This window comes from Cricetulus griseus, chromosome 5 (genome assembly GCF_003668045.3).
Source record: "Cricetulus griseus strain 17A/GY chromosome 5, alternate assembly CriGri-PICRH-1.0, whole genome shotgun sequence".
Classification (NCBI taxonomy): Eukaryota; Metazoa; Chordata; class Mammalia; order Rodentia; family Cricetidae; genus Cricetulus; species Cricetulus griseus.
In genome coordinates this window covers 120,037,997-120,064,006 of record NC_048598.1, presented here as the reverse complement: position 1 = coordinate 120,064,006, position 26,010 = coordinate 120,037,997, and the positions used below count along the sequence as shown (strand labels likewise).

The 26,010-nt window shown below is 42.1% G+C and overlaps 1 protein-coding gene across 2 annotated transcripts in view; it reads left to right on the top strand.

The window, feature by feature from the left end:
• The first annotated feature begins 220 nt into the window (after nucleotides 1–220).
• The window catches only part of Psen1 (presenilin 1), a 46,149-nt gene continuing 20,359 nt past the window's right edge, over nucleotides 221–26,010 (top strand). Inside the window, exons 1-3 of one of the 2 annotated variants that reach the window (XM_027418452.2) lie at nucleotides 221–368; nucleotides 11,493–11,568; nucleotides 11,662–11,801. In XM_027418452.2, the coding sequence (XP_027274253.1) occupies nucleotides 11,715–11,801 (87 nt within the window). In that variant the 5' untranslated portion in view covers nucleotides 221–368; nucleotides 11,493–11,568; nucleotides 11,662–11,714. The remainder of the gene's footprint in view (nucleotides 369–11,492; nucleotides 11,569–11,661; nucleotides 11,802–26,010) is intronic. The other variant, XM_027418453.2, reaches the window with a different exon arrangement.

Sequence of the window (26,010 nt, the reverse complement as noted above, 5' to 3'; positions counted from 1 at the left end):
AAGGAAAAGAAAAAAACCCAAGGGGAAAATGTCATCTCTTTTAGCCTGGGAGAACGCCAGACCTGCCTCAAACCCTACAGCTGCCTCGGATCGTGCACAATCTTAGACCCACTGCATTGTTCAAATTGAGCAAAGCCAGCTGCAAGCCCCCAACCCTCGTGGTCTGCGCGCGCCACCGGAAGCTCCGTCCCTTCCCGGTCTATGGGCCAACGTCGCTGGGGCCGGAAATGACGACACTGATGAGGCCTCTAGGGCGGGGCCTAGGACGACCTGCTCTGTGGGCCGCGAGTTCTCGTCGGAAACAAAACAGCGGTAGCTAAGGCGGAAACCTGGGCTGCGAGCCGGCTGCCCGGGCGCGGAGAGAGAAGGTGCGTGCCGGGGATGTGCGGGACGGACGGTGTCCCTGCCCGCTGCGTTCGCTGGTGCTGGCCGAGTGCCGGGGCCTGAGTCTGCGGGCCCGGCCGCGCCGCGCTGCGGGCGTCCCCGAGGGTGAGGGGCGGGGTCCGACCGGGCGGACGCAAAGGAACCCCGCTTGGGAAACGGGAGGCCGCGGGTTTCTCGGGTCTCGGCCGGAGCGGCCTGGCTGAGAGCGACCCCCTCCGAGCTTTGGTCCGGAAGTGCTGGCTTTCCCGGGCGGCCCGGAGCAGGTGGCTGCCGTCGGCGGTGGCTGTCGGTACAGGAGTGGATGGGGCAGGAGAGAGAGGAAGCGCCCTAGGCTGGGTCTGCTTGAGCAACTGGTGAAACTCCGCGTCTCTTCCCCGAGAGTGTCCTAGTCCAGAAGTGAGTGGCACCCAGGGCCAACTTCTCAGTGTCTCCGTGGCCAGGCAGAGTCGTGAGGCGCTTGTTCCTGATCAGAACTGTCACGATTCGTGTGTATGCCCGACGCTTGTAGGCACTTTTAGTGTTTGCTTTTTCTTCCCTTTCAAAGGGGGCACTGCCACGGACAGAGGTTTGCTTCAGGCACATCGGTCTGGTAGTGAGGAGAATTGAGGTAACTTTTACATAATTAGGGGAGATGAGGGTTAAAGTAACAGAAATGCAGAAGAAATGTGAGCAGGATTGGCGATCGGTTCAGCTAAAGTGCAAGATTGAGTTCAAGTTTGGAGAATGAGAGAGAAAAATAAGGAAGTTAGTAAGTGGTTTGGAAATACCACTTTTGAAGTGTCAGCGGGTGAAGATGGCCTGAGGTCAGAGCTGTAAAGTGTAAACATGGGTCACTTAAGTAGATTTACTACCTGATGTTGGAGTAACGAACTGGGTGGATACTTTAGGAACTCACCAAGAGCCAGGTGGAAGGAGGGCGAGGAGGCAGCGAAGGATGAGTGTAGAGTCACTATAGTGCACTGTCCCAGAAGCTGAGAAGTCAGGGAAGTCTCAGGGAGGGGAAAGCATTATCAGCGACTTGGAATGAAAGGCCTGGCGGTGTGGGAGGATCTGAAAATTCGCAGCTACATTGTGCCATCGAAAGACAAACGTGAACCACAAATACTAGTTTTAAATGTTCCAACAGACACATTTATAAAGGTTACAAGAAACAGGTGAAATTAGTTTTAGTAATTTGTTAATCCAGTATGGCTAACAGTTTTATTTTAACATGTAATCAGTGTAAAAATTAGCCTGTTTTCCCCTGTAGATAGTAGGCTTTTCAGTGAACAGAAGCAATATCTGATTCTACATTCACAGTGTTCCGTTGTGTAAAAGAAACCCAGTTCCTCTTTGATGCAGGAAGAATTCTTGTTTGGTTTTCATAATGTCTTGCTCAGTTCCTTGTTGAACTTGAATAAAGGAAGAATTTAGGCAATGATAAATATCAGAGGCTTACAAGTTAACAAGATTTAAACATTCAGTTTTAATTAAAAATTAGTTGAATTCCATACATTTCCACAGCAGGTTAAGAAAGTGACCCACAGTAATCATAACTTCATTACAGAGTTATTAAAATAACACTAGGGAAAAGAGTCTTTATAGTTGCCAGGTTTGGTGGCATGCATTTGGAGTCCCAGCTACTTGGAAGCTGAGCAAGAAAATCAAGGCCAGTCTTGATGACAAAGAGATAGAGTGAGTGAATGAGATGAGATTAGTTCTATCTGATCTGAATCTATTATAGTCTGTAGTCTATTTATAGGGTGTGTAAGTAGATAGGACATGCAGTACATACAGTGTGTGTGTGTGTGTGTGTGTGTGTGTGTACTGTATATGCAAAGCTAGAGTCTGTCTATATATGTGACTGCATGCATCCATGCATGCAAATATAGAAGCCAGAGAAGGACTTTGGGTGTTTTCTCTATTATATATCACCTTATTTTTAAAAATATATGTTATTTTGTGTGCAGGGTTGGGGGATGGTGGTGGTGCCATGGCGCCTGTGTTTAAGTCTGAAGTGAGTTCTCTCCTTCCACCTTTATGTTGGTACTGGGGATTGAAGATAGGTCTCCAGGCTTGTGGGGCAAGTAAGTACCTTTACTTTCTGAGCTGTCTCGATAGCCCCCCCTTTTTTAAATTATTATTATTTTTTTAAATGAGGCAGGGACTTTTATATAGCTCTGGCTATCCTGGGACTCACTGTGTAGACCAGGCTGGCCTCCAGCTCACGGAGATCTGCTAGAACTAAAGGAATGCTCCACCACACCCAGCTTTAATATTTAAAAACTTAATTTTGTGTGTGTGTGTGCACATATTTGGGATCATGTGTATGCAATACTCAGCAATACACAAAGTATAACTTTTTAGACTCAGTTATGTGGGTTCTGGAGATGGAATTAAGGTTGTCAGATGTGTGCAGCAAATGCTTATCAGCCCTGTTTTTTAAGCCAGGGTTTCTTTATTAACCTGAAGCTATTTCAAATAGATGTGCTGGCCATCAGTCTCCCAGGATCCTTGTCCCTACCCCTCCCCTCCCCAGTGCTGGGATTATAGGCACAATAGTGATACCTGGATTTAATGAGGTGCTGAGAGCTTGAGCTCTAGTCCTCTTTCTTGCATAGTAAGTGCTTTTACCCACTGAGCCATCTCCCCAGTTCCTACACACTGTCTTAATACACTTTGAGACTGTTGGTCTGGTTCACTGTAGACCTAGATGTATTTGACTTTGGTGATTCTAAGGCTCTTCGAAGTACTATCAAGCATATATATTTGCATCACATTCCCTTTACAAACTAGAGAACATCTATATTCTAAATACGTTTAATCCCAAAGGTTTGAGGTAAGCAATTCTCAACTGATTTTAGCTAGTCTTCAGTCCGCATTTGAGCCAGATAGCATTACCATTGCGGTAAGTCTCCATAGCAGACCTCTAAACCTAGCAGCTTAGAAAATGTAAGTCTCACCCAAGGCTCTGCTTCAAGGTGGAAGAGTGTGTGGGTTGGTTGGGACCATTTCGATTTGAGCATCTTATGGGGCCCAGGTTGAGGGGGCAAGGACTGCCAATCCATGCTAGTGTCTTCTCAAGGCAATATCAGCTGCATAAGATGGCAAGGCTAATAACCACACAAGTATCATTCACATATGTGCCTGTGTCCCTCATCTAAGATTCCATTGACAAAGGCACATTACAGGATCTTATCTAAAGACTTAGAGTAGATAGTAGATTTCACACATCATGAGGCCAAAGAGAGATCTTAGGGGATTGGTTCCAGGACCAGTAGATTCCAAAATCTGAGGATGCTCCAGTCCTTATATAAAATGGTGCAGTATTTGGGGCTGAGAATGTAGTAGTGTAGAGAGAGACACTTGATCCCTAACACTGCAGACAAAATTCTGAACAAAAATAAATTTATTACTTATAATCTACACATAAATCCTCTTGTACACTTTAAATCATCTCTCCATTAGGATACCCAATAATGCAGATACTGTGTAAGTATTCATTGCACTGTGTTGATTAAGGAAGAATAAAGAAAATGACAAGCCAAATATTTTCAGTCTTTAGTTGGTTAAATCCAAGGATCCTAAACCAGAAGATATTATGGCTAACCATTCTTCCCTTGGGGATACTAGGGGAAGGAGAGAATATTTACTGAATAATAATTTTATCTACCACAGATGGTTCACAGAGATAGAGTGGGATGGAAAGAGGAAAAAAACAAAACAAAACAAAACAAACCTGCCCTCAATAAGATGCATCACCACCCTTGTTCATTTTAGGCTCTAAAGCTACACAGAGAAACCCTGTCTCGAAAAACCAAAAAAAAAAAAAAAAAAAAAAAAAAAAGAAACCCAAGTAGAACCAAGTTTGGTGATAAACACTTGTAATCCTAGCACATGGGAGTTGGAAGCAGAAGAAGGTCAAGCTGCTCAAGCACCGGGTAATAAATTTTTTATGATTTATTAAAGTTTGCCTGAGGATTCAGAAAGCAAAGTCAGCTACAAGCCTTAAAGCCTGGCACACACCTTTGTGGTACTCACCTTTAGTCCTAGGACTCGGGATTAAGAGGTAGATGATCTCTGTGAGTTCAAGGCCACCCAGATCTACATAAGATTGATCCACTCTCAAAGAGAAACCGCTCACGCAAAGATGATAACAGCACCTGGGATCACATGCCTTTAATCCGAGCACTAGAGGTGTATAAAAGATAGGAGAAGGGTCTTCAGTAGTCAGTATCAGGCGTTCATTCTCCAGCCACTTTGAGGATAGGATGGTATTCAGTCTCAGGATTCTCCAGCCACACTAAAGAGAGGAAGCAGGATCACCCTGAGGTAGTAGTTAGAGCTAGTGGCCAGCTAATTTGCTTTTCTGATCATTGGCTTGAAGCTTGAACCCCAGTATCAGTTTTTTATCATGTTACACAAGCATATTGAACAAGACCCTGTTTGAATAAATGTATAAATATTAGGGTACGCCTTTAATCCTAGCACCCAGGAGGCAGAAGCAAGAGGATCTCTGAGTTTGAGGCCAACCTGGTCTACAGAATGAGTTCCAGGCCAACCAAGGAGAGAGCTTAGCATGTGGATACTTGCCTAGTATATTTGCTTCTTACCAACCAAAATAAATAAAAGTGTAATCAGAATTTGGGCTTCCTATCAAGGAGCAGCTGTCAAAATGACAAGTAGAAGATATGAGGGGGGGAAAGTGTGTGTGTGTGTGTGTGTGTGTGTGTGTGTGTGTGTGTGTGTGTGTGTGTGTAGGGAATCCTGAAAACAGCAAGTGCCCTATGCCAGTTCTTGCAGCCTGTTGGTCAGTTGTGAGACCCTGGCCCCGATTTTCATGAGAAAGCTTTAGTTTTCTTAACAGGTAACCTTGAGCTCAGGGGACCTTCAGCGGTCTCAAAAAGGAGGTGGATATGTGGTAACAACAACAAAAAGATGGATCTCGATATCTCTTGTCCCCTTAGGGTCAGAGTATCACTTTACAAGGTTAAAAAGGTCTACCTTACAGTGAATATGCCACCCACCTCATAAATATTCATCATGAAATCTTTAAAATCTGTAGCTCACAACCCACTGTTTTGCTTCTCTTGCCTTTCCTTGTAGCTCACTCAGGTCTCTCATTTAGAGTATATACATTGCTAAATAAACTTTTGCTTAGACTATGTGTATGTGTGTAGACTGGTTCCTCCCCCCACTTCCCTTAAGAAATAAGACCCTTACCTGGGGGTCTTTAGCACACGCCTTTAGTCCCAACACTGGGGAGGCAGGTAGAGCTCTGTGAGTTTGAGGCCAGCCTGCTCTACAGAGATAGTTCCAGGACAGTTAGGCCTGTTACACAGAGAATCTCTGTCTGGAAAAACAAAACAATAGACCCTCAGGTAACACCACTCACTTTTGTAGGAATATAAATCAGGAGCTCTTTGACCCTTGAACACTTTTTATTTCCCCATGCCTTGAAAACGCTTTAGCACTACAGTGTATTTATGTATTGCAAAAAATAATGTTAGTGTTTTCCAAAGTGAAAGAAGCTGGACAGCTGGCTTAGGGACATTAAGCCACAAGTCCTTTTTTGGTGTGCAGGTCATGATTATGTATCGTGAAATATTTTTGTAGTGTACCAATTTTATTTACATTTATCTGAAGAGTTAGGACATGAGTTCAAAGGTTTAGTTGTTACCTTTGAATATAGTGAGAGGGGAGAAAGTACTTTTCATGTTTTCTTTCTTTCTTTCTTTTTCTTTCTTTCTTTTTTGTTTTTTTTTTGTTTGTTTGTTTGTTTTTTGGAGCCTGTACTGGAACTTGCTCTGTGGACCAGGATGGCCTCGAACTCTCAAAGATCCGCCTGTTTCTGCCTTCTTATTGCCAGGATTAAAGTCGTGTGCTACCACTGCCTAGCCTCATGGTTTGTTTTGTTCTTTAAAAATTTTTAAATTTAATTAAGGTTTCTTGTAGCTCAGGCTGATTTCATACTCACTATGTAGCCAAGGATGACCCTGAACTTCAGATTCTCTTGCCTACATTCTTCCAAGTGTTGGAATTACAAATGCTCAAACCTATACCTGCTTTTTTTTTTTATTTAAAGATTTTATTTATTTATTTATTATGTATACAACATTCTGCTTCCATGTATATATGCACACCAGAAGAGGGCACCAGATCTCATTACGGATGGTTGTGAGCCACCATGTGGTTGCTGGGAATTGAACTCAGGACCTCTGGAATAACAGTCAGTGCTCTTAAACTCTGAGCCATCTTTCCAGCCCCTATACCTGTTTTTTTTGTGTATGGAGGTTGAACCCACTTGTGTGCTAGGCAAATATTCTGTGAACAAGCTACCTCCCCAACCCTGTGGGTGCTTCCTTGAATGGGATTTTCTTTGAGGAACCTATTCTGAAACTTTAAGCATTGCTCTTGGGTTTTTGAAGTTTTATTGTATAGAGAAGGTTTTCAAGTTGGATAGACTTTATTATTTTCCTCGTGTGTGGGGTGTTACATGGGTGTATGCGTGTTTGGTTGTGCGCCTGAGGCTGATTTCTGGACTCTTTTTGAATACTCTCCACCTTATTCACTGAGGCATGGTTTTGATCAAACCCAGAGCCCACTCATATAAATGGTCTGTCTGGCTAGGCAAGCTTGCTTTGGGGATTTCCAGTCTCTGCCTTCCGTGTTCTGGAATCAGAGCCAAGCTGCCAGAGCCACCCTGTATTGAAGTGGGTTCTGAGGAATCATATGTCCACATTGCACAGCAAGCACTTTCCCCTGAGCCATCTCCCGCAGCCCCTTTGTATATTTGCCCTTGTTTTCCGTAGTACTCGGCATGGACCCCAGGGTCTCCACATACAGAGCTGCATCCCATTCTTAGTGTCTTTGTCTGATAGAATTGTAGTTGCTCATCAGAACAATGATTTCTTTTTCCTTTGTCTGCCTGCCTATGTTGTGCTAGGAACAAGCCCTAAGCAGAGGGTACCATTTTTTCCCAGATCAGGCAATGATATGAAAGTTCTAGTAAAGAAAATACACTGTGGGCAGAAGCATGGTGTCCCTGAAAGGGAATAGGGTCCTTTTATAGCAGTCAGGAGACTGATTACCTTCTGAGCCATTTGTGTGGGGTCCAATTTGAGTAGGTAAGAGGTAGGCTACTCACGTCTTCAGGAGTAAATTTATAGACTGGCCATGTCTATCAGGTAAGGCACTCTGACAATTAGGAATTAGTCTCAGTTGTATATATAAGGTCAGCAGCACAGGCCCCATAGTTGGGATCTGATTGTTTGCTTTTTACTTTTGGCACTTTGATTTTGGCTTCTTTGTCTCCACACAGTGTGTGAGAGAAAGGAGATAGCAGAAGAGTCCTGCAGTGAGTCTGTCTTCAGCGGGTGTCCAGAGTGGAAAGCACCAAGATCTGCATGCCTTCTCTCTTCCCCCTGCAATGCAGGTCACTTCCCAGCTACTGGCTTTTGGTGTTTATACAGCTCGCTCAGCTGAGAATCTTATCAAATTTGCAAGTATCTTTCTTCTGCTGTGCTGCCTGAACAGTGGGGTCATTTGACCTTTCCATCACTGTTTTCAGCTGTTCCTGAATCAAAATCAACTTTGTTCTGGCCTGCCCCTTTCTTCGTACCAGCAGTGTGTGCGTGTACCCCTGACGTGGCGTGCCTGCTTCTGGGCTCCTTCTGAAGACAGTTGTATCAGGGAGGATGTTCTTATGCACTGTGATCTTCGGAGCTCCTGGGGAGGCCTGTGATTTCTCTGGGTGACCAGAAGACCCTTGGGCTCTGGAGTGGGGTGGTACTCATTTCTTTTTAACTCTGCACAGGCAGATCCGTTTGCCTTCACCTGAGGTACTTGTTGTTTGTGACTTGTAAATGCAGACTCTTAGGAGAATTTTGTGGGCTTTTGTTTTTGGAGAGGCAAGCAAGGCAAGTTTGGTGAAAGGTAGAGAAAAAGCTCCCTGGAATAGGGTGTGGATGTGGGTGGAGAATTCAGAAGGCAATTGTCCCTTCGTGAGAATATTTATTATTTTCAGAAATTTTTGTAGATTTATTTTGTGTGTATAAATGTTTTGCCTGTTTGTCAATATATGCGCGTCTGTGTGCCTGGTGCCTGTAGAAGTCAGAAGACACCAGATGTCCTGAAACAGGAGTTTTGAATGGTCATGAACCAACATGTGGGAGCCGGGAAACAAACCTATGTGCGAGAGCCACACATACCCTTTAAATGCTGAGCCAACTCTGCAGCCCCCATGGGTACTTTTTTCATTGATTTATTTGTTTTTATTTTATGTGCACTGGCGTTTTGCTTGCATGTATGTCTATTGTAAGGGTGTCGGGTCCCCTGGAACTGGAGTTACAGACAGTTGTGAACTTCCATGTGAGTGCTGGGAATTGAACTGGGTCCTCTGGAAGAGTAGCCAGGGCTCTTAACTGTTGAGCCATCTTTCCAGCTCCCCATGGGAACTTTTTGAGAGTCAAATGAAATGATTATGAAAAGAACTTTGAAAATAGCATTGGGAATATGCTGAAGTGATGGCTGTGTTATTGATGGTAAGAACTCAGTATGATTTCTTCTAATGGCTAAACAGACTATATGAGCATTAAAGAAACAAGTTAAAATGGCAGTCCCATCATAACTTGGCCTTTTGAAAAATAAATACTAGACTGTGGGAAATATTTTAGACATCTCAGGTTTTACTTTATACTGAAAGCAGTTATTGATGTTAAATAAATAAACACTACTAGCAGTAGTTTTGCTAGTAGTAAAAATGGCTTTAGTAAGCCTTGAGGTGGTGGCACATGTCTTTAGCTAACCCCAGCACTCAGGAGGCAGAGGCAGGTGGATCTCTGTGAGTTCAAGGCCAGCCTGGTCTGCTGTGAGTTCCAAGATAGCCAGAGCTGTATAGTGAGAGCCCCATCTCAAAAAACAACAAAATCAAAAGAAGAAGAAAATTGAGTTTAATATAATCTGGTCTGAATTGCTGTAAAAGCCGTAGGTGGGGTTTGGATTTTTTCTTTTTGAGACAAGGTCTCATTATGCAGACGAGGCTAGCATCAAACCCTCAGTGATTTGCCTCCCTAGTGTTGGTATTAAAGTCTTGTGTCACCATACCCAGCTGCTTATTATATGGTAAGATGAGTGGACAAAGTGAACATAATAAACTAACTAGATGTTCTCACTTTCTGTTTAAATTTTGCATGGAAGGAAGGAGAATGATGAACATAAAAGAAAGCCTGCCGTGTTTAGAAATTTGTCATGAGAAGGCTGAGGTGTGAGTTGGTAGAGGGCTTGTCTAACATGAGTGAGACCTCGGGATCCATTCCCATGAAACCTCTCTCTTAGAAAAGCAATTTGTCATGATTTTCATTGTCTGAATATAGTTAAGTAAGGATTAATTTGAACCCAATACTTTACTAAAGGAGAAAGCTGCTTATGTGTTTTTACCCTAGGAGAAAAAATGGAATATATATTTTATTTTTCGCTTTTCTTCTCTCTCTCTCTCTCTCTCTCTCTCTTTTTCACTTTCGTAAGTGTTCTGGTTGTCTGACTCTGTATACCAGACAGGCTGGCCTTGAATTCACTGAGATCCACCTGCCTCTTCCCTAGTGCTGAGATTTAAGGAGTGTGCCACCACGCCTGGCCTGCTATATTTGAGAAGGTAGAAGATTCTGCAGTTAAAAGTCAACATGAAAGCCAGAGGTGGCCACCCACAAATTTAATCCCAGGGCTCAGGCAGGCTGATCGTAGTGATTCACCGTCAGCCTGATCTATAGAGTGAGTTCTAGGACTGCCAGGGCTACACAGAGATACCTGTCTTGAAAAACAAAAACAAAATGAAGGGTGAACATGAAAATAGATATTGAAAAAAGTCAGTATGTGCATATTTTGTTTTGATTTTTGATTTTTATTGTGCTGGGGTTGAACCTATGGCCTAGGCAAGTACCCTGCTATTGAGCTGTAGCCTCATCGATGATACTTAGCTATTATTACTTTTTTATTTATTTTTTTATTTTTTTGGGTTTTTCGAGACAGGGTTTCTCTGTGTAGCTTTGGAGCCTATCCTGGCACTCGCTCTGGAGACCAGGCTGGCCTCGAACTCACAGAGATCCGCCTGCGTCTGCCTCCCGAGTGCTGGGATTAAAAGCGTGCGCCACCAACGCCCGGCTTATTATTACTTTTTGATACTATGTCTTGATTAGATTATTGCTTAGTTATACAAACAGATCTTTTCTATATTTCTAAAGATATTCAGTGAGAGGACTGTTGATCTGAAAGGATTAGCTGATAAAGTAAATGGGAGTGTCCAGGGTGTTCTAATTGTAGAATGCACTGCTGTTCCATGCTGGAGTCAAGAGTTCTGGCTCACCTGAGTGGTTTGTTGTTGTTTCTGAGACAAGCCTCACTATATAGCCCTGCCTGGGCTAGAATCTCTGAGATCACCTGCGTCTGCCTCCTAAGTATGTTCTTAAGCAAGACACTGAACTCTGGATCTGCTTCTTCTGTCCCCAGTCTCATCCCTAGGAATTGAACCTAGGGCCTCTAATATGCTAAGTGTGCACTGTGCCACCAAGGTCAATGTCCACCACCCCTTTTGCTTTTTTAAGTGGTAAGCTCTATCCAGCTTCCCTCAGGGTAAAGATGGAGCTATCATGTGGGGTGAAAAGAGACTGCTAGAGAAGGGTTGACCGAAGTGAAAGCACTACACAAGTAATGTTATGGAGATGCAGAATTAATTTAGAGATGTCAGCACAGAAAAGGAAATTTGAGCCCATGGTGGAGCACATCTTTAATCCCTGCACTCAAACCTCAGAGGTAGATCTACAGAGCAAGTTCCAGGACAGCCAGGATTACACAGAGAAACCCTGTCTCAAAAAAGCAAAACCAAACAACCAAAAAAAAAAAAAAAAAAAAAAAAGAAAAAGAAAGAAAGAAAGAAATTTGAGAATATCTCTTAAAATCATGTGACTTCCTGGTCTGAAGTTAAAGTATTGCTTGAGGTCTCGTTGCCATACACCTAACACAGTAAATCTGTCAGCCAAAGGCAAGTGAACATATTTCTTTTGGCTTGTAAATATTTGAGTGAATTTGACTAATTATGAGTAGCTTGGTAAAATCCTATTTCATACTTAATCCAGGAGCCACCCAACAAATGACAACAGCCCTTCGAGGTCCTTAGGCAGCTCGGCCTGGAGGAGAACACATGAGAAAAAGGTTTGTCTTTACAGCATGTAATTCCTGAGAGAGTTTAAAAATAAGTGAGTAATCTTAAAAGCTTGAAGTTCTGTTTTGTTTTTCCCTTTTCAGAATCCCTAGAGGCTCTGTTTCCTTGGAAAGGGTGTTTCTGTACAGTTGCTCCAATGACAGAGATACCTGCGCCCTTGTCCTACTTCCAGAATGCCCAGATGTCTGAGGACAGCCACTCCAGCAGCACCGTCCGTAGCCAGGTACAGTGTCAGCTTCTGAAGCTTTCCCACCATTGTTCTCACGAACCTCTGAAAGGCGCTGAGGCTGGGGCAGCTTTGTTTTACTTCCCCGATATCTTTATTTGCTGAACACTAAGCCAGGGGGAAAGCCTTGGTGCTGGAGACTTATCCCATGGGCCTGTTTTACAATAGTGTGCTGAGCTACTCCCTCAGCCCATAACCTGTTACCACATGAGTGTTGATGCAGGTCCTCCATGCCTCATCCCACCTCAGCTGGAACTTTCTCCAGCTTCCTGAAGAATAAGGGCCTCGTGATCCACATTGTCTTGATCTTACTCTTCTGTAGGAAGAAGTAAGATCATTTTATTACTTTTTCTAGTTTCTGGGACAGTTTCTGACAGTGTTGAGTAAGTATTTAGTGACAGTGATTATAGAATTCAAAGTCAAGCATCAAAGTTCTGAGGTCAGGATAGGGCTGTGATACATGGGACAGTACACAAACTCTTCACAGACTTCATTGATACACAGAAATCTGTCTACTATAACCCTGTTAGCTAGCCATTGCTGGCCAGGTGCAGACTTCACAGGAGCAGCCTGTGAAGTGACTAGGGAATTGGTAGTTTCCTGAGGTACACCACGATGGAGGAAAACCTTTATGAGGCCAGTCTGATTTCTGAAAGGCTGGCCTTGGGGGCTAGTGTGTCCTTGTTGCTAAAAGCTGTCTTTAGACACAAATGAGTGTTAGGGACCTCGAGAGAGGGTTCAGGGGTTCAGATCGATTTCTTGCTCTTCAGAGGACCTTCGGTTCCCTGCATCAATGTTAGGTGGCTCACAACTGCCTTCTACCCCAGTGCCAGAGGACCTGATGCCTTCTGGTCTCTGGGGGCACCTGTGTGTGCACATGTGTAGTCGAGGCTCAAGATTTTCTTCCTGCCCTTTGTAACCCTATTAGCTGATCATTGCTGACTGAGTACAGAATCCACAATAGAAGATAGAGGAGTCCTCACTTTCCCATCAATGAAGTTAGATGATTTACTAGATTGTCTTAGTTATCGACTAACTTAAATGTTTTGGTAGGAAGAGGAGTTTGGATAGCCTGATACTAGAAAGTAGGACTTCAAGTTGTAAAACTATTATAATCCTGAACAAATAAGTTCAAGATTGGTTACTCTTACAACAAGTAGAATGAATTGAAGTAATTTTGGAAGAGACTAGCCCAGGTAGTTGACAGTCTTGTGTAAGTTTAAGCACCATTACATGTTGTTAGGCAAGGTAACATGAAGATAACATGTAAAGCATTTTCTGTTCCAAAGGTCACATATCTTTAGCATTACCCCATCTATCCATCTGTCTGTCTGTCTGTCTGTCTGTCTGTCTGTCTGTCTGTCTATCTATCTATCTGTTTAGTGTGCATTGGTGTTTTGCCATGGGTGTCAAGTCCCCTGGAACTGGAATTATTGACGGTCATAAGCTGCCATGTGGGTGCTGGGAATTGAACCTGGATCCTCTAGAAGAGCAGTCAGTGCTCTTAATCACTGAGTCATCCCTTCAGCATTAGCATAACCTCTTTAACAGATGCAATATAGGCTACAGGAGTTCAGAAAATAGGATTTCATCTTGTGGGCTGCTATGTATAATTTATTTATAGTGAAGGGACTTGGTGTTGGGTAAGAGCCACAGAGATGAAAATAGCTGATATTTTTAAAGCCCAAATATTCCTAAAAAATTTATTATATAATGTTCTAAGCATCCAGAGCAGTGGTTCTCAACCTTCCCAATGCTGCAACCTTTTAATACAGTTGGTGACCCCCCAACCATAGAATTATTTTTGTTGCTACTTCATAACTGTAATTTCGTTACTGTTACGAATTGTAATGTAAATATCTAATATGCAGGATATGTGATATTTGACTCCAGAGGGGTTGTGACTCACAGATTGAGAACCACTGATCTAGAACATAGCAAATAAGTAACCAACTTTATTAAAATTAAAGGTTTCATTATTTGGCATATACTCCTTGTTTGTAAAGGCTATTTTCATTAGTTTTTTTTTTATTTCTGTGTCTCTAAAAAACAACAAAAACACATTTTTCTGTGATGTGGTGGTTCAAACCGAGATATTTGTACATGCTAGACAAGTACTCTACATACACCCCAACCCGTTTCTATTTATTGATTGTAAACTCAATGAAATCATAACCAAATAAAATAAATCTCTACACTTAATTTGGACAGAGAAATTGGTTCTATGACAACAGCAAACAACACTGAAGAAGATTGGTACACCTCCTTCCCATCCCACCTTCTTTTCTGAGGAGTTACTCTTCTAAATTTGGCTCCTACCATGTTTACTGTAAATATTCTACATAGACAGACTTTCAGAACTGTGTGTATATGTGCTGTAGCTCCTGTGTTCTCTTCTTTTGTGAAATGTATAAAAACATTGTTTCCAAATGTTTGGGTTGGCCATGCTGGTCCCAAACAATTTGAGCAGTGATGTGACCGATAAAACAGCTGTGTGGTTGCACTGGTCTCCAAGCCACCAACCGTTTGTCTGTCCTTTTTTCCTATGCCTGTGTAGCCCTTCTCAGATCTGACTTTTTTAGTAGAACAACTAGCATGACATGTCTGTCACAATCATCCAATGGAGATTTTATGGTTTCCCTACACACCCACACTCCCACACCCTACTTCACTGCCGTTCTCAGCTCACACAGACTGCCTTAATGTGGACCTGGCTTTTATGTTTGTTGATACTATTGATTGGCTATGTGTGTATGGACTGGAGACTAGAAGATAGTTTAATTAAATAATGGTTTGTCAATTTTTGAAAAAAAAAAGGGGCAAGGTTTAAAAAGCAAAGTTTATAAATAACTAAAGTCTTTGTGTTCTAAATTACCATATAAATTAGGTATTCAAGGAGCTCTAATAAGAACACTGGGTACTTGTATATAGTTTGGAGAAACAGTTGATAATTATCTTGTTATCTTTGAGGCGCAGTCCTATGATGTAGTCCAGGCTGGCTTCAGCTTTGCCATTCTTCTGCTGCATCGTCCTTAGTGCAGGGATTATAGATAGTCACCACCATACCTGACTCTTCTTTTTTACTCTTTTTAAGTTTTTGTTGTTTGTTTTGTTTTGTTTTGTTTTTTTTGGTTTTTCGAGACAGGGTTACCCTGTGGCTTTGGAGGCTGTCCTGCAACTAACTAGCTCTTGTAGACCAGGCTGGTCTTGAACTCACAGAGATCCATCCACCTGTCTCTGCCTCCTGAGTGCTGGGATTAAAGGCATGCGCTACCAACGCCGGCCAAATGTGTAGCCCAGGCTGGCCTGGAACTCCTCCTGCCTCTGCCTCCTTCAGCAAATCCTACTGGCGTGCGCCACCACAACCGGCTCCACTTCTCTTTTTGAGCCTAGATTTTTCCTCTTATTTATTCTCTCTCCCTGCCAGCCCTAGCTATCCCTCTACTGCCCTGCTTTTTATTAGACCAATCAGGTGCCTCAGGCAGGCAAGGTGAAACAGCAACCCATCCTTACATTGTTAAACAAATGCTGCATCAACAAATGTAACCCACCTTCACACGGTTAAAGTCATATTCCACAGCATCAACAAATGTAACCCACCTTCACACAGTTAAAGTCATATTTCACAGCATAAACAAATGTAACACATACTTACATAGTTAAATATTCCACAACAAGCAAGTTGTAGAATGGTTTCATTTTCTGAGTGATACTGGATCACTTTTAAAATTTATTTTTAATTAGCTTATTTTGAGACAGGGTCTTTATATGTAGCCCTAGCTAGCCTAGAACTTGTTATATGGACCAAGCTGACCTGGAATTCATGGAGAGCCACTTGCCTCCGTCTCCTGAGTACTAGGATTAAAGGCATGTGCCACTATATAGTCTCCTGATCACCATTTTTAGTGTGAAAAATCTATAATGGAGCTTGATGTGGCTCAGTGCTTGAGTATGTACTTAAACTTAGCCAGACTTCCATCTCTAGCACCAAAAGTCAAGCTCGGGGTGAAAGTGCCTGTCAGTATACACGAGTATAAAATGCCAAAGAATAAAAAAAGAGGAAGGGAGGGAGGAAGGAAAGGAAAGAGGGGAAATGCGTAAGCTGTAATTTAAAATGAGTAGAAAGAAGTTTGAAATGGTGATCTAATTATGAACTGAGTCATACTCCAGTCTATGACAATTGTGCTATTTATCATAATAAATTTGTTTTCCCAATTAGGTCAAAGTGAAGTAAGGGGCGGGACAAACTAAAAAATGTGATCCCTAGAACATCCTAGTGTTTGCATGATGGTAAAGTTGGGAACCTTTGTCACAGATCTTAATAGTTTGTGAAGAAGCTCTAGGCTCAAGACTAACACACAGCCCCATAAATGTTAAATGTTATCTCAGAGCACTTAATATAAATTGTTCAGGGAATGATAACCTGCTTTGGCATATTAGAGTAATGGTTCAACTGTGGGGAATCAGGGTGACTGGTGTGTGCCAGATGGAATTCTTCCTGTTGTTGGAAACATTGACTGTTTCACATTTTCTACTTAATCCTAGTCATTTGGTTAAACTACTCTTGTGACCCACTGTCCAGGGCAGGCCTAGGACTCTACTTTTCAGCTATAGAAACTAAGTGTGAGATCTCAGGAGACTGATTATCCCGCCTTTCCCCCTTTCCTTCAGCTGGGGACACAGCCCAGGGCCTCATGTGTAGATTGAGGTATGGGATAGAATGTCTGCAGACATCCAGTATAAATGTGTGTGTACCTATATATGTTGAAAACAGAATTGGGGGTAAGTTATATTCAGTACAAAATAGTTTCACAAAAACTACCGTGAACAAAGTAAAAAGACAAAGGCTTATAATCCATAATGTTACAGTTCTCTCTCTTTTAAAGATTTATTTATGTTTTTATTTTTTAAAAGACTTATTTAGCCAGGCGTGGTGGTGATACACACCTTTAATCTTAGTACTTGGGAAGCAGAGGCAGGTGGATTTCTCTGAGTTAGAGGCTAGCCTGCATGTTTGTCTGTGCTCCAGAGCAGAGCACCACATCTTCTGCATTTGGTGTAATTGTTGTGAGCCTCTGGTGTGGGTGCTGGGACCTGAACCCTGGTGCTCTGCAAGAGCAGTAAGCACTCTTAACCTCTGAGCTATTACTCCAACCACAATGATAAAATTCCTCTGAAGTCACAAGGGACATGAATGTAGAAACATGTGCAAAGAGCATAGACATTATATATTGAGGAAGGACTCTAAATAAAATACATGAAATCTGTGCTGACCCAACCCCTGATAATGATGAAACCTAACTTACTATTATAAATGACCAAAGATTAATACTCACTGCTACTAAAGTATGGAGAAGCAAGAATTCCTGCCATGTCTTTGAGTATTAAATTAGTGTTTATTGAAGACAGTTATCAATTGAGTTTATATGTGCACATGACTTTTGGACCTAATATAGCATTGTAATCTAAAAATGCACACACTTCTTTGCTGTTGTTTTGGCTGTGCTGGGGATTCAAAGCCAGGGCCTTGTATGTGCTGGGCAAGTGTTTTCTTTTCTTTCTTTTTTTTTTTTTAAACATTTCTTTTTTTAAAGATTTTATTTATTTATTATGTATACAACATTCTGCTTCCATGTATATCTGCACACCAGAAGAGGGCACCGGATCTCATAACAGATGGTTGTGAGCCACCATGTGGTTGATGAGAATTGAACTCAGGACCTCTGAAATAGCAGTCAGTGCTCTTAACCTCTGAGCCATCTCTCCAGCCCAAGTGTTTCCTTAAAGACAGAACCTTACTAAAGACAGAACTTACTACTACCTTTCAGGATAGGCTCTTACCTAACCTTACTAGGTAGCCTTAGCTGACCTGGAACTCGATATGTAGACCAAGCTGGCTTTGAACTCAAAAGAGATCCTGAGTGTTCTGCCTGCATATATATTCAAGTGCAGTGTGTGCATGTGTGCCCACGGAGGCCAGAAGAGGGCTTCAGATCCCTGAAATTAGAGTTACAGACAATTGTAAGTTGCCGTGTGGGTGCTGAATAAGAATCAAACCCAGGTCCTCTAGAAGAGCAGTCAGTGAGTGCCCTTAACCTTTGGAGGTGGTGGCACACGCCTTTTATCCCAGCAGAAGCCGGCAGATCTCTTGAGTTGAAGGCCAGCCTGTACATAGTAAGTTTAAGAGCAATAGAGCTACGTAGAGAGACCCTGACAAAAACGGGCGGGGACACGGACACACACACACACACACACACACACACACACACACACACACACACACACACACTCGACTAAAAGTGGAGGCTAAGGCTGGGAAGATAGATAACTCAGTTGGTGGTTGTATCAGTTTGATTCGCTAAAACCCATGTAGTGCATGGATGTGGTAGTGCATGCTTGCAGTCACAGAGCTGGACAGATTTTTTGGAGACGTGATTTCTCTGAGCAGCTCTGGTTGTCCTGGAACTCCCTCTATAGACCAGGCTGGCTTCAGACTCATAGAGCTCTGCCTGCCTCTGCCTCCCAAGTGCTGGGGTTAAAGGCATGCGCCACCACTGCCCGACTACCTGATTTATTTTGATGGGGCCTTGCTGTATTGTCCAGACTGGCCTCGCATCAGCATCTTCCAAGCATGTGCCACTGTATCTGGCTGACAGTCTTTAAAAACGGCTTTATTGTGATATAATTGGCATATGATAAACTACACTTAGTGTGTGCCATGTGTTGACTTTTAGCATGTGTAAATACTCTTAAAATTCCACCATAGTCAAGATAATGAACAGACATCATCACTCCCAAGCTGCCCCAAGTTCCTTTTGTATTCTTCCTCATGCCCTACTGGGCCCCCAGCAACCACCAAATCCAATTTTGCACTCTGGTTTTACTCTTCTAGAAGTTCATATAAATAGAATCATGCAGGGCTGGAGATATGGCTCAGACTTTAAAGGCTAAGCTCATAATCAAAAATAAATAGAATCATGCAGACATTTTTGTCTGGCTTCTCCCATTAGCATAATTTGAAGTTAATGGGTATTATATCCAGCTCCTGAGCTGGATCCCGTTGTATACTTTTGCATAGTTCTTTGGTCATTTACTCATTTCAGTATTTGGGGGGTTTTCAGTTTGACATAGTACAAATAAGGTGCCGTGGATATTCAGTTACAAAACTCTAAATGGACATATATTAATTTATCTTGGGTAAATGCTTAGGGGTAGAACATAACCAAGTATTGCAGGTTGTATTTAACTTCTTGAGATACTACCAGTTTTCCAAATTGGTTGCCCTCAGTGAGAGCACTGAAGGGTTAGGCCTAAGCTTGGCAGTCCTTTTAAAAGGTATATGGTAGTATTTCCTTGTGGCTTTAATTTGCATATCTCTAATGAGCAATGGTGTTGAATGTTTTTATGTTTGTCATACTGGTGGTACTTTATTTTCTTTGGACGGTTGGATTTTTTTTTTTTTGAGTAAATTGTTTTCTTATTACTAAGTTGTGAAAGCTCTTTATATTCTTGGATATGTAAGTTATAATGTATACACCTTGAAAATATTTTTCCTAACCTTGGGCTTCTCTTGTTTTAATGGTATTTTTTGAACAGCAGTTTTGATATTGACGAGTACATTTGTATCTTTTTTTTTTTTTTTTTGATAGGGGTTTTTGTGTGTTATCTGAGAACTCTTACCCTATCCCAAGTTTTTGTCCGAATTTTTTTCTTTATAGTCTTGTTTTACATTTATCTGTTATTGGGCATTATGACACACACTTTCAGTCCCAACTGCTTATTTGGGAAGCTGAGGCAGGAGCATCACTTGAGGCAAGCCTGGACAACCCAGGCTCAAAGACAAATTTCCTTTTGCTGTGTGATGCAGTCTGTGTAAGTTGGTTTTGTGTATGGTAATGTAAGTGTGGGTCAGAGTTCACTTTCCTGCAGATGAACATTCAGGTGTGTAAGCACTGTGGTTTTTGTTGGTGGTGGGTTTTTTTTTTAGGGGGGGGTGCAGTTTGATACTGGGTTTCTCTGTGTAGCAGTCCTGACTGTCCTGGCACTCGCTCTGTAGACCAGACTGGCCTCGAACTCACAGAGATCCACCTGCCTCTGCCTTCCAAGTGCTGAGATGAAAGGTGTGTGCCACCACTGCCTAGCAGCACTGTGTTTTGAAAGAGACTGCCTGCTGTAAAGTGTCTTTGAACCCTAAATTCCTGGCTGTTCTGTCCTATTGGTCACTTTGTCTTTGAACCAGTGACACATTTCCACTATTACTGTAATTGTGTATTACATTTTGTTATCACTACTTAACAAACTGGTTGTTTTTTGTTTTGTTTTCAAAATCAGCTGGGTCTGGTGGTGCATACCTTTAGTCCCACCATGCATAATAAAAGTCTTCCATTGCATGAAATACATATATGTATATATGGGGGTGGGTGGGTTTTTTTTTCAGACAGGGTTTCTGTATATCTTTGGAGCCTGTCCTAGAACTCGATCTGTAGACCAGGCTGGCCTCGAACTCACAGAGATCCACCTGTCTCTGCCTTTCAAGTGCTGGGTTTAAAGGTGTACACCACCACTTCCTGGCTAACTAGTATGTTTCTAGTATTGTTTTTATATTGTTTTTAAGATCTTTTAGTTAAAACTTTCAATTGTGGTAAATAGCACAAAGTTTAAAATTTTCCATCCTAACCATTTTTAAACTCCTAGTTTAATATTAACGGCATTCACATTGTACTCTAGAACCTTTTCATCTTGGAAAACCAAAGTATCCATTAAACTGTCTGCCCCACCTGCACAGTGACAGTTTCTGTTTAACTGTCTGACTACTTTAATGGTTGTCTACTTGTGGCTTGCTTATTTCACTCAGCGTAGTGCTCTCAAGACTCATCCATATTATAGAATGTGACAGGATTTTCTTGTTTGTTGCTCAGTTTTTCCTTCCTGCCCATCTCTCTCTCTTTCCCAAGGTAGCCAAGACTACATGTATGCACCATGTCTGGTTAGGATTTCTTTTTTCTTCTTTTTTAAAGATTTATTTATTTATTTATGTGTGTTGGGGTTTAACCTGCATGTATGTCTCTGCAAGGATGCCTGATCCCCTGACAGCTGTGAACTGTCATGTGGGTGCTGGGAATTTAACTTGGGTCCTTTAGAAGAACAGCCAGTGCCTCAACCACTGAGCCATCTTTCCAGCCCCTGGTTAGGATTTCTTTAAGGCCATGTAATACTCTGCTACATATTTAGAATGTACTTTTTGGTTTCCTTTTGTCAATGGGCATTTAGACTGTGACACTTCTGCCTCCTGTCTAGAGAGGATAATGTGCTTCTGTGTATGGATGTCTCTTTGAGATCCTGTTTTCAACTTAGTAATTTAGTATAGATACCCAAAATGGAATTTCTAGATCCTATGCTATTTTTAATTAATTTGAGCAGAGTCATGTTATTCCTTAAACTTACTGGCTTCCTTCCTTGATGTTCTGAGTGGTGGGAGCACAGGCTGTGCCACCATGGCTAGCCACACCCTCTCAGGAGTCCACCTGTTGCTTTCCTTAGTAGTTGTACCATTTTATGCTCCAGATAATTAAGTACAAAGGTCATAGTTTCTTCACATCACCAGTGCTTGTTACTTCCTGTTTGTTTTTCTGGAGCTGGTTTTTCTTGCCTAGATTTGCTCTAACTAGACAAGCACTCTTGACTGAGCTACACCCAGCCTTTGTTTTGTGGGATTTTTTCTTTTCTTTTTGGGTGATGGCTGTCCTAATGGTGTGAGATAAGCTTTGATATGCTCTGCAACTGGAATTTGCTGACACTCTCTTGAATTTGTTAACCTATTCACTCTCCTACTTGTCCCTTTGATGTTTTTTTTATGGTTGGTGTAATTGTATTTGTTTTGCTTCTATTCTTTAATTTCTCTTCGAAGCATTTTGTAATTCCAAATATACAAGACATTTGAGGCAGGAGCTCCTGTGCTCCAGGTTTTTTAGTTCACTACAAGATATCTCTGACCTCAGGAAAAGTATTGTGTTTCACTGTTATAGTTGGTTAGAGTAAAAGGGTACAGATTATCATTGCCACATCTGGCCAGCCAGAGGACACTTATAGATTCCACTGGATTTATGCAGAGAGTGCTTAATTCTCCTGGCTACAGCATGGAGCAGGACACTTGGAAGATTTTCAAATCAGGGAAACAAACTCGGGCCTCGATGTCAAGGGTTTTTATTGGTAATGGTCCATACAGACATGGCTGGCCTTAGTTGTCCTCTCCCTTCATAAGCCAGGCTGTCACTGTCCTCGGCATAGATCACAGTGTAGGTTGCTGGTGTATCCCAAGGCCTCCCACAGACAGCCCTAATAGGATACTCCAAGGGCTTACAGATACCTTCTAGACCTGGGTGGCCCCAGTCTTCTTGGCAGGTGCAGGGTGCACTAAATTGGTAACTTTACTGTTCAACAGACCCTTAAATCTTTCCATCCATCTGGATTGGCTTTCTGGTATCTTAGTGCCCCAAAGTAATCACATCCAGGTTTCTTTACCAGCTGTTTATTCTTTGCAGAATGGTCCTAGACTGTAGCAGTCTTGTTTATTTGTGTCCTTTGTACCAGAAGAACAGGACCTGTCTGTCTGGTTTCACTGCTTTCTTCCTGACTCTCATTGTCCTATCTGCACATGGCTTATATTCACTCTTTTCCCCCTCTGTAGCAAATGTAGTAATTAATACTTACACACTGAAACAAACTTATGTAATGAGAAAATGGTAAAAGACATGAATGCAGTTTTTTGTTTGTTTTTGTTTTTGTTTTGTTTTGTTTTTTGAGACAGAATTTCTTTTTGTAACCTTGGCTGTGCTGAAACTCACTTGGTAGATCAGGCTGGCCTTGAACTCACAGAGATCTGTAGTTGGACTTTTCTTTGGGCTGCCAGCCATCTCCCAAATAAAGACATGGAGATGTGTTATTAGTTTTGAATGCTCAGCCTTATCTTAGGCTTGTCCCACTAGCTCTATTCATATACATTTTGCCTTGGGTCTTTATACCTTTCTTTCATTCTGTGTGTCCCACTTTCTTGCTTCCTCTGCCTCTGGCTAACTGGCTCCTGGGGTCTCCCTGTCTCTTTTTCTTTCTCTCCTGAGCCTGAATTCCTCCTCCTACTTACTCTTCCTGCCCAGAAGTTCTGCCTATACCTTCTCCCTCACTATTGACTGTTCAGCTTTTTATTAGACCAATCAGGTGCCTTAGGAAGGCAAGGTAAAACAGCAACAAATCTTTACATAGCTAAACAAATGCAACACATCTTTTCATAGTTAAACAAGTATTCCTCAACATTTCCTACTTTTTGTCTAAATAAAAAGATTTTAGCTTTAACATAGTAAGACTATATACAATAAGAACAATTATCAAGCATCGTTGGTGGTGCATGCCTTTAATGCCAGCACTCAGGAGGTAGAGGCAGGTGGATCTCTGTGAGTTCGAGACCAGCCTGGTCTACAAGAGCTAGTTCCAGGACAGCCTCCAAAGCCACAGAGAAACCCTGTCTGGAACTGCCCCCCCCCAAAGGAAAAAAATATGCTGTGGAATAATTCTGTATACTGTAAATTATGTTCTGATTTGTTTAATAAAAAAGCTGACCAGTATCCAGGCAGGATAAGGCTAGTCAGGAAAACCAAACTAAGGAAGAGAAGAAGGGTGGGATCAAGGGAGATGCCCACCAGCAGAGCAAGTATGCATGCGTGCATGCATGTATGTGTGTGCAGACATGCTAGAGGGTAGGTAAAGCTATGAGCCATATGACAAAACAGATGAATAGAAATGGATTAATTTAGAGCCGGGCATTGGTGGCGCACACCTTTAATCCCAGCACTTGGGAGGCAGAGGCAGGTGGATCTCTGTGAGTTCGAGGCCAGCCTGGTCTCCAGAGCGAGTGCCAAGATAGGCTCCAAAGCTACACAGAGAAACCCTGTCTCAAAAAACCAATAATAATAATAATAATAATAATAATAATAATAATAATAAGAAGAAGAAGAAGAAGAAGAAGAAGAAGAAGAAGAAGAAGAAATGGATTAATTTAAATAAAAGAGCTAGTAAGTAATAAGCCTGAGCTGTCTGCCACACATTTACAATTAATGTAAGTCTCTGTGTCATCTGTGTGGTAATTTGTAAATTGGGGATTGGCTGGTGGGAGAGAAACATCCATCTACAAAAATACATTGTACCTTTCTAAAAGTTGAAAATATAAAGGCTAAGAGGCTAAACAAAACAGTGAGTGTGTGTTCGTGTGGGGGGTGAGAGAGAGAGAGAGAGAGAGAGAGAGAGAGAGAGAGAGAGAGAGAGAGAGAGAAAGAGAGAGAACGCTAGCAGTTATTCACTGCTAAGTTAAACCATACTCTCCTAGGCCATTTTCAGCTTGAAACAGGGCAGGGGTGAGGTCATACTCTTCATCAACCAGAATATCCAGTGCAGGAGTGAGTACTTGATCTCTTCTGTCCTGCCAGCTTTAACCTAATTAAACTGTTCATACAGACTGATGCTAGGGCTGTGGTGCCAAGGAAGTCACACCTATTTTAATTCATGGTGAACATTAACCCCTCAGGTTTGTTAGAATTGTATTGCCAAACACAGACATCACAGTTTTAGCTGATGGCTTGATCACTTCCTTCTCTGGGAAAATAGAAGCCTAGTTATCCCTGTTTGTATTTTCTAAATTTATTAGTCTGTGTATGCACACCTGTGCTTTAGTTATGACTTTGTATTGCTTACAGGATAAAGTCTCAAATTCTTGGTAGGGCAACTAAAGTTTTCTTAGAACCTGTCTCTAAAGTCAGCAGAAACTTTTTTAGAGAGCAGGTCTCTTTAGACTCAGGACCCTTTTTGTGTAACTGGGTTTAAATCTAAGGTAATCATTTACCACTGAGATACATTCCCTTTTTAAAGTTTTATTTAGACTGGGGCTTTACCACATTGCCTTCCGACTTGCATTTCCCCTGCCTCGGCCTTCTGAGTAATTAGAATTATGGGTGTGCCTTACCACACCCAGCTCAGAGTCTAGGGCTTGGTGATTTCAGGGTTGCCACAGCAGAGTTCCTGGGATGTAGGACGATGTCCTGCTTACTTGTGGAATGGTCTCTTAGTTATTTTTCTATTTCTGTGGTAAAACACTGTGACCATGGTAAAGTTTATTTGGGTTTATGCTGCCAGAGGGTTAGAGTCCATCAGCATCATGGCAGAGAAGCTTGGCAGCAGGCAGGCGTGGTGGCAGGGACAGGAAGCAGAGAGAGTGTGCACTGGGAATGGAGAGACTTTTAAAACCTCAAACCTCACCCCAGTAAGGGCACACCTCCTAAATCTCCCAAACAGCGCCATCAACTCGGGACCAAGCATTCGAGCATCTGAGCCATTTTCATTTAAACCACCACAAATGGGTATGTTGCAAGTGAAATAAAAGAGAACCTTAGCTTGCAGGGTCTTCTCAAATGGCAGATTATGAGAACTTTTTGTCTGGAGGCAGGCTGACCTGGATACAGACCCTCTGACACTCACCAGCTCTGTCTGTTTCCTCGACTGTGAAGTGACTTTAATAAAGGGACTGAAAATTAAAGGGTATGTAAATGTCATAGTCCTGGTTTCAAAGGAATAATTTTAGGCTGTTATTAAATGTGAAATGTATTATTACTCTCTTGTGTGTGTGTAAATGTGCATGGCATGGCATGCCTGTGGAGGTCAGAGGACAGTGTTGTAGAGCCTGGGAAGAATCTCAGGTTGTCAGGTTTGCTTCTTTGGGTGTCACAGCCCTTTGCTTGCCCATGTTTTTAATGAATAGTTGTGATAATTCACAGTAACAGTCACATCTGTAGTCAGAACTGAGATGAGGGTAGCTTATTTGTAAACCATCGTCCTGAGACACCTTAGCTTAATCAGTCTTCCTTTACCAGCAGTGACTAGACAGCTCTTTTCCTTCCATCACGAGGGTTCAGGGAATTGAATTTAGGGCATCAGGTTTGCTAACAAGTGCCTTTGCCCACTGAACCATCTCACTAGCTGTTAATGCTGTTTTTATCCATTTTACCATTGAAAAAATTTTAACAAATGAACAACAAATACCAAATAAAAGTAAAACTTGAAAAATAAGAAAATAAAGCCGGGGTCAATGAGATGGATCATTGGATAAGGGCCTGTACCTCCAGGTCTGATGACCCAAGCTTGTATTTGTACACACATGACACAT